Source organism: Engystomops pustulosus, chromosome 7 (genome assembly GCF_040894005.1).
Source record: "Engystomops pustulosus chromosome 7, aEngPut4.maternal, whole genome shotgun sequence".
Taxonomy (NCBI): Eukaryota; Metazoa; Chordata; class Amphibia; order Anura; family Leptodactylidae; genus Engystomops; species Engystomops pustulosus.
The window spans coordinates 91198848-91211992 of record NC_092417.1 but is presented as its reverse complement, the minus strand read 5'-3'; the positions used below and the strand labels follow the sequence as shown (position 1 = coordinate 91211992).

The 13145-nt window shown below is 40.2% G+C and overlaps 1 protein-coding gene across 1 annotated transcript in view; it reads left to right on the top strand.

Moving 5' to 3' along the window:
- VPS35 (VPS35 retromer complex component) overlaps positions 1-10592 on the top strand; it is a 50421-nt gene extending 39829 nt beyond the window's left edge. The window contains exons 14-17 of the mRNA XM_072117206.1: positions 893-1072; positions 2429-2668; positions 6417-6560; positions 8436-10592. Coding sequence (XP_071973307.1) covers positions 893-1072; positions 2429-2668; positions 6417-6560; positions 8436-8615 — 744 coding nt within the window. The 3' untranslated portion in view covers positions 8616-10592. The remainder of the gene's footprint in view (positions 1-892; positions 1073-2428; positions 2669-6416; positions 6561-8435) is intronic.
- Positions 10593-13145: the final 2553 nt, after the last annotated feature.

Sequence of the window (13145 nt, the reverse complement as noted above, 5' to 3'; positions counted from 1 at the left end):
GCTTCGAGGTTAACAGACACATCTGCTTGTTGTCCACAGTGATCAATCGCGGCACCCATCGCGCCGACAATATTTGGTGATAAGTTGGCAATGAAAAAACTAATTGTTCCGATCCACACACCTACGGTCTCTGCTTCTTCGCGCAATTTCGTTCGTCGATCAGCGAGTATCATGTCGTGGACTTTTTTCAATGATTTCCACGGTAACAACGTCTGCCGGGCGTCCTGGTCGCTCCTCATCAAAAACGGATGTTCACCCACGTTTAAATTCGTCCAACTTTGTTCTTTTATCTCCCCGCATTTTTTCCCATCCAAAAACCAAAAGCAAATTACCGAACGATACTACTCTTTTTCCATCTTGGTGAAAATCACGAAACACGTCTTACTCCAATGGCTGCAAATCCAAACTAACCTATCGATCAGTCTGCAATTTGTTTTGCCATTGTTTGATAGATGGCAGTACACAATGATAACACCAACTTCCCTCAGGAATGCCCTCTGTCATCAAACACGGGTACTTATTGAACTGCCCTCTTATGGAGTGCACAATCGCTAATCTCCCAAATGTCTGAAATTTACGACAAAACCCTATGTGCTGTCTATCAAAATATATTTCAATTTTATTTCAAACTTTGTTGAAAAACTGTGTGCCTGGAGTTGTACCCATAGGAAAGTCATATAATTGTGTAGTGATATACACATGTTATATCCCTGTTTAACAAGACTTGGTTACCATTCAGAAGCCAGTAAAATTGAGCGGCAACTATTGAGGGAATAGTACCATCGATTGTCTCCCAGCTTCCCCAGGGAACTAATACAACTAATCACTGGATAGGTTTTAAAGTGCTTGTACATGTATACTTTGCCTGGTAATAATTTCTTTCTCTGTGCAGGATGATAAATGGGATAAGAAGTGTCAGAAGATCTTCTCCTTTGCTCACCAGACGATCAGTGCATTAATTAAAGCTGAGTTGGCGGAGTTGCCCCTCAGACTGTTCCTCCAAGGTGCTCTGGCAGCTGGAGAAATTGGATTTGAAAACCATGAGACGGTGGCCTATGAATTTATGTCTCAGGTAATGACCCTTTGCTGCTTGTCTAATGCTGTCACTTCTCTGATGACCTTGCAATCTTGCTTTTCAATTATAGGAGCATGTCCGTGGAAATTGATGCTCTTCAGGGGCATCCTGCCTTATTCTGCCTAGGGTTTATGGTAAAGACAGGTTGGGAATTAAGATGGTGACCTGTATTCCCTCAGGGTTTTTTATGCACATACGTACAAACATTTTTTATCGTTTGTGGTATTACAAGGGTTACTCCCACATTATACAGTATTGATAGGGTAAACTATCGTTTTATGATTGAAGTTGGTTTCACCTCTGTGACTTAAAAGGGATCTGTCACCAAATTTTACTCAACTAAACTGCTCAGGTATAATATGAAATGTCCTTTCTAGAATTTCCACTTTTATGTGGAATTTTGCCCTTTTCCCTATAAAAAAAATATCCTCCAAAGTGATGTGAAAAAAATATATTTTGCCTGAGAGGAGTCAAGTTTACAGGCTACAGGGGAAGCTTTACATCAAGCATCTCCAACTTCGATTCTAGAATACCGAGCAACTTGATGTCATGTTAAAGATGGTTAAGTGGGTCTGTGAGCTACAGAACCAAAGATATGCACAGTTAAAGATCCAATTCCATTTTTTTTCTGATCTGCAGCTCACATTCCCAACTACCATATATATGAATATAAGCTGAGGTACCTAATTTTACCCACTGGCTTATTGTAACAAAACTGCAGATGACATGCAGCCTCGAGATCTGATGAAGACCTGAGGCTGTCACGGCAACTGATCGCTGTTCCCTGATGACGTCCATGGGAACAAACATCGGAACAAAGATGCCAGCGTCCACGCGGCTCTGTCTTTCATATGCCACTGGCGTCATCAGAAGGGTTAATGCCAGTGATCATTGCTTGCCCTGATTGCAGGTGTAAGTGGTGGGTGTTTGCTGCAATATGCAGCAAACCCCTTTTCTGTATGAAGTCCCCCCTTATGGTGCAGAACGTTCAGAGGTTAAATGACTTTGTTGTGTTTTCCTAACCTCCGGCTGTAACACATTGTTACAAGTCTTTTTGCTGTCTGAATGGAACAGTGTTAGTATTTTAGCCTCTGAATGTAAAGAATATTTTGTGTTTGCAATGCAGGAACTTAAATAATAAAATAATGTAATAACTTGAGGTCACCTGTCCCCTTCTTCCCATACCTCTCACAAGTGGGGAGGTTACCTTAGATTTTCATGAGCTCGCTCAGTATGGTAAGGGGCAGAGCAGAAGTGTATACAGAGTATGCTGCGGGTGTCCTGCTTTCTTGCTCTATTGGTCAATAAGCTGCTATCCCTTGACTTGATGCTTGTATGGTTTACCGTCAACAGGCATTTTCACTGTATGAAGATGAAATCAGTGACTCGAAGGCACAATTGGCGGCGATCACCCTCATAATTGGAACATTTGAGAAGATGAAATGTTTTAGTGAAGAAAACCATGAGCCTCTGAGGACACAGAGCGCCTTGGCAGCCTCCAAGCTGCTGAAGAAGCCTGATCAGTGCAGAGCTGTGAGCACCTCTGCCCATCTCTTCTGGTCCGGGCGGAACACGGATAAGAACGGGGAAGAGGTGAGAACTTGTCTTGCTGTTAAGTAGATGCAGCATTATGTCACCCATGTGATGCTGTGTAAATCACAATTTCAGTCTGAAAAAAGAAAAAAAGACGTCAGCTCACCCTGGTGATGTGTTTCATAGCACCTGGAACCATCCGAGCATGGGATCACTCTGGCTTAGGAGAGGTAAAAATTAGAAAACGAACAACACGATCCAGCTTCAAAGGATGTAACAGGAATCCATATAAAAAATTCAAGACTTTATTCCATCTTTTTAAAAACCATATATTCGGCCATGGGATACAACGGCATGACTTTACACAGCGTGAATCGTCTACGCGTTTCAGGTGTTAGACACCCTTAATCATGACTACTGATTAAGGGTGTCTAACACCTGAAACGCGTAGACGATTCACGCTGTGTAAAGTCATGCCGTTGTATCCCATGGCCGAATATATGGTTTTTAAAAAGATGGAATAAAGTCTTGAATTTTTTATATGGATTCCTGTTACATCCTTTGAAGCTGGATCGTGTTGTTCGTTTTCTAACAATTTCAGTCTGTGCCTTTTAGATGTTATGTAAAACTGTGACCTATTTCCTATCAGTTGCAATCCTGTCCTGTTACATAAGAGCAGACTAATTGGAACAGGGAGGCAAAGCAGCACTAAATATTTCAGGAAAGAGGTGTGCAAATGGAATTTTTGTTGTGTGCGTGTTTGGGTGTTTTTTTTTTTTTAGATTAAGCAAAAGGTCGTTGTAAATGCTGCCAGATGTAAGCTCTCTCCATATGGCATCACTGTCCTTTACAAGCACAATGTAGTTGTTGTTCTCAGTATCTAGAGGCTGAAACCGTACACACCTCTGAGCTGATCCATAATGTTTCCATATAGATCTGATATATATATATATATCTCTATAGGGCTCATTCACACAGAATGTCCATTGCACGTCTGCAAAAAAAAAAAAAGAAATTCACAAAGGCTTGGTTCCCCAGCTTCATTTATATGGCATCCGTTTTTTTTTTTGTTTTTTTTTGCTTGCAGACCCTTTGGCATCTATTGTTCAAGTTCTAACAAAAAAAAAAGTGCTTGCCCCATATTTTTTTTTTTTTTTCAGCAGATTCTGAAATGGGCATATAGACAATATAGGGGCAGTATGCTTTGAAATCCATGCATAACATACTGAAAAAAAAAACAGCTGTGTGAATGAGAGCCATTATGCAGCGGAGTTATTTTGGGCTTTGTTTCTGGGATCTTTTTCATGGTCTGTCTGATGCTGCTTCTGCTAGATTAAGAAAATTCTCCTGTATCTATACTTAGAACAGCTTGAACAAATATACAATTTTTATGTCCTCAACTAGAAAAGTACATTTCTGAGAAAAGACAATCTCCTTTTACTTGTACTGCCAACTTAGCGTCTCTGTCCTTGAGATGTAATTATTGCCTTGTGAGTATTTCATAGGATGCATAATAAGAGAGGAGAGCCAAGGTCTTGCGTGTGTTGGGGGTTAATTGTTGTATGCACTCTACTAGACATGAGTCACTTACTTATACCCAGTCCTCATTCCTCCATTCCTGTGATTTTTACCCTTTGTCTTCTAAGCTATACACAGTAATCGCATAAGGTTGAGCCTGCAGTGTTCTCACATCCACTGTATGCTGCAGCATAAACAAAATGGGTCTTTTCACTTGAAAGGTCTGGTATATGAATGGGTGCTTTTCAGGTAGTAGACAACTGCTAGATGGTAAGATTTATTGATGGCTTACTTTGGGCTTTACCAAGGATGTTAAAATTTAGGGAGGTCATAGAACAAAAGCGCCACATGTTTATGTTTTTTTTTTTTTGTTAAATCGAACAACTTTTATATTCAAATTTTTCCTAAAGTAATATACACCTATTTTATAGCAAGAACAGGTCCTCTGTAGAAGTATAAATAGCAATTGAGCATTCATAGAACTCTTCTGGCCAACTTTGGGCTGTTCACTACACTCCATACCAACCCTCTGTGAGCAGTGTTGCCTCTATGCCACCTTCCTCCCACCGCCTATTTCCATTTATGGTGAGTATCCACTCGGGAGTTCATGTCCTATTAGGAGACAGAATACATCACATTCTAGGCCGGAAATTCAATCCAATTGGTCCACTGATTTCCAAATTTCTTTCAAGGGAAGCCACTGCCTCATTGTCTAATTTCTCCTCCCATTTCTTTCTAGAACACTCCCAGCAGCTGCTGGTAAATTTGGTAGAGTGGTGAGTCATAGGGTAGCTCATAATTCATAAGATCTGGGGGTATATAAATGGCTGTTGGATGTTTGTTTTTACAAGATATACCCTGCTATGGAAGAACCGGATACAGGCGGTCCCCTACTTAAAGGAAACCTACCATTTAGAATGGTAGGGGTAAGCTGTAAGTACCGAGCACCAGCTCAGGGTGAGCTGGTGCCGGTACTTACTTTCGTTAGTGTTATAAACCGCGGTATCGCGGTTTTAACACTTTTTAAACTTTAGAGCAGGAGGGCCTTCGGCGCTGCGCAACATCTCCGCTATATCCTATGTAGGCGCGCGCACGATCGTGCCGAAGCCGAGCTGGTGCTCGGTACTTACAGCTTACCCCTACCATTCTAAATGGTAGGTTTCCTTTAAGAACACCTGACTTACAGACAACCCATAGTTACAGACAGACCCCTCTGACCTCTGGTGAAGCTTTCCGAATGCTTTACTATAGTCCCAGACTGCAATAATCAGCTGTAAGGTGTCTGTAATGAAGCTTTATTGATAATCCTTGGTCCCATTACAGAAAAAAAATGTTTAAACTCCAATTGTCACTGGGGCCAAAATTTTTTTTGTCTGGATCTACAATTATAAAATATAAAGTTTCGACCCGGGGACTGACTGTATTTGGTGATGGAAAGTGTTTGAGATGAATTTGCTGTGAAGTCTCAGGTCTTCTCTAGGTTGTAGAGTGACTTCCGAAATAGAAAAGGCACCAATGCTGATGTATCAGGATGAAAGCAAAACCAAGACGCTGGCTCCGGTATCTTAGAAAAGGGAGCTCATACTTTACTGTTGGTGTTACACATATTTATGCTTGGCTACTGTGATTAGTATAGGCACAGCTAAATAAGTAACTTCATTGGGTTCTAAAGAATAACTGAACAGCTAATTGAGAATCCGAAACCTAAAACTCCTCCAATTGACGGAACTCGTGTTACCTGTTCTTTTCACTAGGAAGAGTATACAAAATGGCGGCTAATATCTACTGTAATCTCTCACAAAAGGGATTACTATAATTAGTATTATCATAGTACAGCTTAGGCATGCACTGGAGGTGAAAGTACACTATTTTTCATTGAAAGTGGGCTATTTGGTCTTGATGGAGTCAGTGGTGCAGGCTGACTGGAATGAGTGACCTATTTCTCTTCTATACAGCCTATTTCTAAGAAACCAGTACACCTACAAATATCTGATGTCTGGGGCTCAGCAAAGGCTTGTAGCTCTTTACAGAAATGAGTGATCTCCCTATAAATAATGTATATTAATAGCCAGCATAAGCTTTGCATCCCTTAAAACTGTAACCTTATGGGACCGCATCTTTACAGAACCCTGTATTGTTATGTACTTCTGCTGAGCTCCATTAAACTTTGCAGCAGGCATCAAACTCCTTATTTTCTCGCCGACTTTTAGAATTTGTTTGATTTTCTGGTAGAAGTAATCTGTAAGTTTCCACTGAAATACAGTGTGTCTGTGGTTTTGTCTTATTTCAGATTCACAGTGGCAAACGGGTTATGGAGTGTTTGAAGAAGGCTCTAAAGATCGCTAATCAGTGCATGGATCCTTCCCTTCAAGTGCAACTCTTCATCGAAATTCTCAACAGATACATCTACTTCTACGAGAAGGAAAATGATGCCGTACGTGAATACCTCTCAAGTCTTCATTGCTTCTTCCCCTTCCCCCACACCAATCATTAATTTGCAGCAAGTTTTGAGTCTGTTTTTGAAGTTGCGTTTTACTCAGGATCAAATACTGGTGAATAGATCATGTGCAGAATACAGATGCAAAGTGTCCTTAGATGTGGAAAGAAACCCTGTAATTATCCTTCCATGTGATAAGGCATAGCTCTGTCATCTCGGACAGGTTTATTTAATGTTTTATGGATTAGTATGGAGGTGATGTCCCTGTCATCCCTTGATGACTTCAAGTCAGGAAAGATGAGTTCTCTTCCACTGTGTGAAGATTTAGCGAGATGAAAAATGATAGGGTGAAAGGGGGGTCTACAATTTAACCTTTGTAGCAGGTTCAGGGATTTGTGAACCTTACTAAGATGGTGAGAATTACTTAACGCTTTTACACTAATTACTTTGACCAGATGTAAACTTGGGCCTTTCCTTATCTGAAGATGTAGCTTATCTCAGAAGATCTGCCCGATCATGTGTGTTAATATAAATATATGTCTACCAGCCAAAGTGCATCCCTTTTCCATGGAGTCTAAGGCTTGAGGGGCACAAGCCCAGCTTGGGGAGCTCTTATTTAAATTGAGGTTCTCCTTTGGTAGGAATTGTTGACCCCTTGGATGTAATTGGGGACAACCCAGACAGCTGCATTAGATTTTTCCAGTGCACAAACCCTAAACCTGTAGGAAGTGTTTGTCAGTGTAGCTTTACTGTTTCTCCTTAAGTGCAAAAGAAAGGCGTAGTGGCTGAAATTGTTATAATAGTTGTAATGGTGAGCTTATGACTGAAACTGGTCAAATTAAGCTTAGTGGAGTATAAGCTGGCACAAATGGCTACAGTTTGAGGAGTAGATGCTGACATGAGGCTGTAGTAAATAACAATTGGTAAATTTGGGTGCACCAGAGTTTGCTCAGTCAATTGCAGGCTGAGTAACAACATTAAGAGTTGCACAGTTTTTCCTTGGTGACCATTAAGAGCACATACTTCTTTTTTCTTAGAAACACATGAATAGAGAGGAAATAATCCTTTATAGACACAGAATTACACCTTGATATTTCCCTTGAACAATATTTATATAGTTGGGTCTATCAGACTATAAGACACCCAATATAATAACTTAAAATAAAGAGAAAAGATGGATGTCTATGAAAGTTTTTTCAATGCAAATAACAATTTTATTTAATTACAGAAGACAAATGTATTTTTAAAAACATTTAAAAAGCACAAGTCAGTGGGGCATGTGCAGCACAATCACAAATGGTAGATAAATCTGCTAAAGATATAGTGGGTAAATGGAGATATAGGTCATCGAGGCTAAAGTTAAAATGGACATAAGTAGAAATGAAAGACCAAGGTGAGCATCAAGCATATAGTCTATAGAAGGTCACAATTTACCTCAATGTCTAGATCCTCCAGCTTGGGGATAGAAGGGGCAAGAAACAGTCCCCACGCGACTGGGACTGTTTCTTGCCCCTTCTATCCCCAAGCTGGAGGATCTAGACATTGAGGTAAATTGTGACCTTCTATAGACTATATGCTTGATGCTCACCTTGGTCTTTCATTTCTACTTATGTCCATTTTAACTTTAGCCTCGATGACCTATATCTCCATTTACCTACTATATCTTTAGCAGATTTATCTACCATTTGTGATAGTGGAGCATGTGCAGCACAGACTTGTGCTTTTTAAATGTTTTTAAAAATACATTTGTCTTCTGTAATTAAATAAAATTGTTATTTGCATTGAAAAAACTTTCATAGACATCCGTCTTTTCTCTTTAATTTACCTTGATATTTCCCGTCATCTCCTAAACCTCTGCCATTGCCATTTTAGGTTACAGTTCAGGTACTAAACCAGCTGATCCAGAAGATCCGTGAAGACCTTCCCAACCTGGAGGCTAGTGAGGAGACCGAACAGATTAACAAACATTTTCACAACACTCTGGAACATTTACGTCTACGAAAGGAGTCGCCAGAAGCTGAAGGTCCGGTCTATGAAGGTCTTGTTCTGTGAAGTGAATACCATTCGTCCCATATGTTGCCCTCTACCAGGATGTCATCTTCTATATCGCTCTGATTTTTTTGTTTTTCATATATATTACAAATTCTAATATTCTTTTTACCCCTCTGGTGATAGATTTGTGCCTTTTTTGGAAAATCCAAGTATTAAAACGACCAATTTCCAACTTTTCATCCTAGCCCCAGTTTCTTTCTATATTCCTTGATAATGAATTTCATAGACGCAGGAATCACCCCCATGGCTTAAAGCGATTGCCAGCCTGTTGAAGTTGAAAATCTAAAGTTTCAAATATACTAAATGTAATTCTGTCTGTCTACAGCCATCAGTAGGGGAAGCCTATACAATAAATAATGAGTGAATGTAATTGGTAATTCCTATTTTGGATGAGCAGTAGCCTGACTGAATTTGTACGATCTCCTCAAGACAATGGGAGTAACCAAACTATCTGAGGCTACTTGCTCGGCTGTTTTTGTTGCTACCATTGACATAAATGGAATATGTATGATTATGATCAGGTATTTGTTACATGGTCTGTGAATGTCACAAGTAGCTGTCAACGTGATAGTGGTGGCTGCTGGCCTTCTTATTGGCACATTATGTGGGACCAAAACATTTAAGGGTGGACTACTTGTTAATGTTGGATTAATTTCCCATAAATCGGCACGTTGGTTACATCTGCATGGGCGACAGCGGCTTCACAACCACTGGAATTTCTGAGGCGGGTTTTGGCACTACTGATCTCATATATACTAATGATACAATTGCCATCTGTAGACAGTGTGATTAGCCCTCTTGCACACCATCCATTGTTTTTTTTGTTTTTTATCAGCAGTAGAATAAAGTAGTACTTGCAATTAAATACCAAACAATGTGTCACAGGAGGCATCTGAAGTGCAGTGTTTTCAGCCTGTGAAAAGAAGCAGTAATCTTTTATCTGTCCTTTTTGCATTCATCACTGTATAACAGCCAGAGAGATCTTTCTTCAAGGTTTTCCCTGTATGCTGCTTTTGGGGAACACTTGTTTTCTGGAACTGACTGAACGGATCAATTGGTCTCTTTATTCTGCTGACCGGTCATAGGTTAAAATTACATCACATCAGCTGTTGCAATGTATGGAGGAGCTGCTGATTGTAGTAATTGCTTGTAGGAGAGCTTTAGTGGCAATATTTAATTGTTTTAGGTGATTTTATATTTGGTGGTAATGCGCAGCACCTAAATCTGCATACAGCATATATTCCTTGCTGCCAGTTTGATACTTCCATGTTATATGCTATATACATGTTCAGCCCTAAAAGAGAGGCTTAAACTATCACTCAACCCCCTCTCTTGGATTCCTCCCCCCTGTAGATTTGAATTAAGTTTGTATTCCCAAAGATATGAAGGGGTAAGCCGGAACCATTTTCCCCTTCTCCATAGATTTCTGGTGCATGAGCCCTATCTCCTTACTCCAAGAGGCCTAATTTGAGTCACAACAAGAAGTGGATACAAATAAAAGTAAAAACTTTCATTAACACTTTTTTAGAATCTAGTTTTATTTGGATCCAATCCTGTGGTTGGCACAAAAACACTGCATGTGTGATTCCAGCCTTAATCTGCATTATTGTAACTACAGCTGTAGCCACCGATCTAAAGAGTGAAGATACAGATTCAGACCCCCCACTCCCCCCCCCCCCCCCATTATTTTTCATGTGCAGGGAGCTTCCGGCTTCTACTTTTACAATTTCAGAGTTGACATTGTATTTTAGCAACTAGAGTTCTGTTTTGTCCATTGGGGCCAGTACTTTGCGCAGAGCTCTTTTATCATCGGTGTTCATGTTCGACATAGTATAAGAAGAAATCTTAAGAACATTTGTGACGATCTATATAGTGTATGTATAACCATTCTTGTAAATTTAGATATAAATGCGATATACACATTTATTCAGTTTCATGATTTGCACCCGTGGTATAATAAAATGACTATTAACCGTTCCGATGTGTGTCTTTTCTTAGCCTCCGTAGCCCTTCATTATGAGGGTTATGAAAGGCTGCATCTGCAGGGTGTATATGGACCAGACATGGTCCATACAGGATGTGTGAGGCTCTTAGATGTGCGCTTGAATTATATGCCAGGTCCTGCCTGCTGTAGAAATCCCCTGTGCATCTAAAGGCTGTGTTCACACACATTCTAATATTCCGTTGACATTGTTACACACATTGGTAAACACGCAGGCAATGTAAACAGAAACACAAACGCTATGTAATCGTAAGTGCAAACGAGGCATCAACGCATACACCACATAAGCGTAAATGCAATACATAAAAGACATAAATGCAAATGGAACGTAGATGTAAGTGTAAACGCAAATGTGATGGCAAGGAAGAGTAAATTTGCCATAAACGCAAGCGTCATTTACATAAGCAAAACCACAAGTTAAACTCGACATAAACGCAAATGCTATGTAAGCATTGGCAAATACCACATAAGCATAAACACAACGCAAATTCAACATAAACAGAAAATCAGCATATACATAAACGCACATCAAAAGCTGCCTACGCGTAAATACGCCACAAATGGTGCGTACGCATAAACGCAAACATAAATGTGAGACAAACCGCACATAGGCTAAAGTTTGCCGCAAATGCTTTGAAGCATAGCTGTGATCCAAATGCAGTGTAAGCCTAACTGTGATGCAAATGGCGCGTAAGAATAACCATAATGCAAACACTGTGTAAGTGTAAACATGACATAATTGAAGCAGAAACGTGATGCAAAATCCTCGTTACCGTAAATGTGCTGCATAAGCACATACATGATGCACACTGTAAGAATAAACGTGACACAAAAGCCTTGTGAGCGTAAACGTGACACAGACGCTGCGTAAGCATGTGATGCAAAAGCTGTGAAAGTGTAAACGTGATGCAAAAGCCTCAGAAGCATAAACGTGATACAGACGCTGCGTAAGCATAAACTTGAAGCAAAAGTCTTGTAAGCATAAACATGATGCAAAAGCCTCGTAAACGTGACGCAAACTCCTCGTTAACGTGATGCAAACGCTGCGTAAGTGTAAACGTGATGCATAGAAACGTAGAAAAAACTCCAAATTCATAATAGCTTCTCTGACATTGGACAGAATGAGAGATTAGCATAACACACACCTCCAGTCCCAGCTCCTCCTCTCTGACCAAACATAAATTATAATGGTCAGAAACTGGGAATGATATCTCTGCAACTGTGGGGGCTAGAAGGAAAATTCAAAGTGCCTCTGAATCTGTGTAGCTGTGTATGATAATCTACACATGTGTGAGGTGGTGAAAGGTCCTCTTTAACCTCTTAACGCTCAGCGTCCGATATATCGGACGCTGAGCGCAGTGACTTAGCGCTCAGCGTCCGATATATCGGACGCTGAGCTGATGCCGGTTCGGCTCAAGATCTGAGCTGAACCGGCATCGGGAAAGACGGGGTGCCGGCTGTGACTGATAGCCGGCACCCCAGTGTAACACCCGCGATCGGAGTTGTCTCCGATCGCGGGTGCTTAACCCGTTAAATGCCGCGGTCAGCGCGACCGCGGCATCTAACATGCAGCTGGGGGTTCTTTCCCCCACGATCGCCCCCCCCGAACAGTTTTCGGGGGGCGCCGATCGTTGCTATAGTAACTCTGGGGTCCGATCTGGACCCCAGAGTTACCTGCAAGAACTGCCAGTAAGATGGCGTCTGTGACGTCATCTTACTGGCACAGTGCCAGCCTATGCAAGTGTATAGGCTGACACTGATAATATTCTGCAATACATGAGTATTGCAGAATATTATCATGAAGAAGCAATCAGATGATTACTTGTTAATGTCCCATGGTATAAAAGTGAAAAAGTAAAAAAAAAAAAGTTATTCAATAAAAAAATAAAGTAATAAATCACTAAAAATGCCCAAAAGCCCCAAAACATATAAAGAGACATATAACTCAAAAAAAAGTCTAAATCATAACACAAACACCACATATATAGTATCACCGCGTCCGTAACAACCGTAGAATAAAAGTAAATCATTATTGAACCCCCACGATAAACGCCATAAAAAAAAACTGTTATAAACCCTCCAAAAATTATGATTTTTACCTTTTCAATCCCACAAAAAATGCTATAAAATGTGATCAAAAAACCATATGTACTCCGACATGATACTGGTGCAAAGTACAACATGTCCCGCAAAAAACAAGCCATCAACCAGCTCCGTAGCCAAAAAAGTAACAATGTTATGCCACTTGGAAGACGGCAATACATAAATAATAGATTTTTCCCCAAATTAGGGTTTTGTTTGACAAATTTAGTAAAACGTAAGAAAATATATTCATGTCTGGTATCCCCGTAATCGTATCAACCCATAGAATAAAGATAACATGATTATTAGGCTATATGGTGAACACCAAAAAAAAAAAGAAGTAAAAAATCCAGTACAGAATTGATGCTTTTCTACTCATGTCCTCAAAAAAAGTTCCTAAATTTTCAACAATAGGTGATACAAACCCAAAAATGGTAACACTGGAA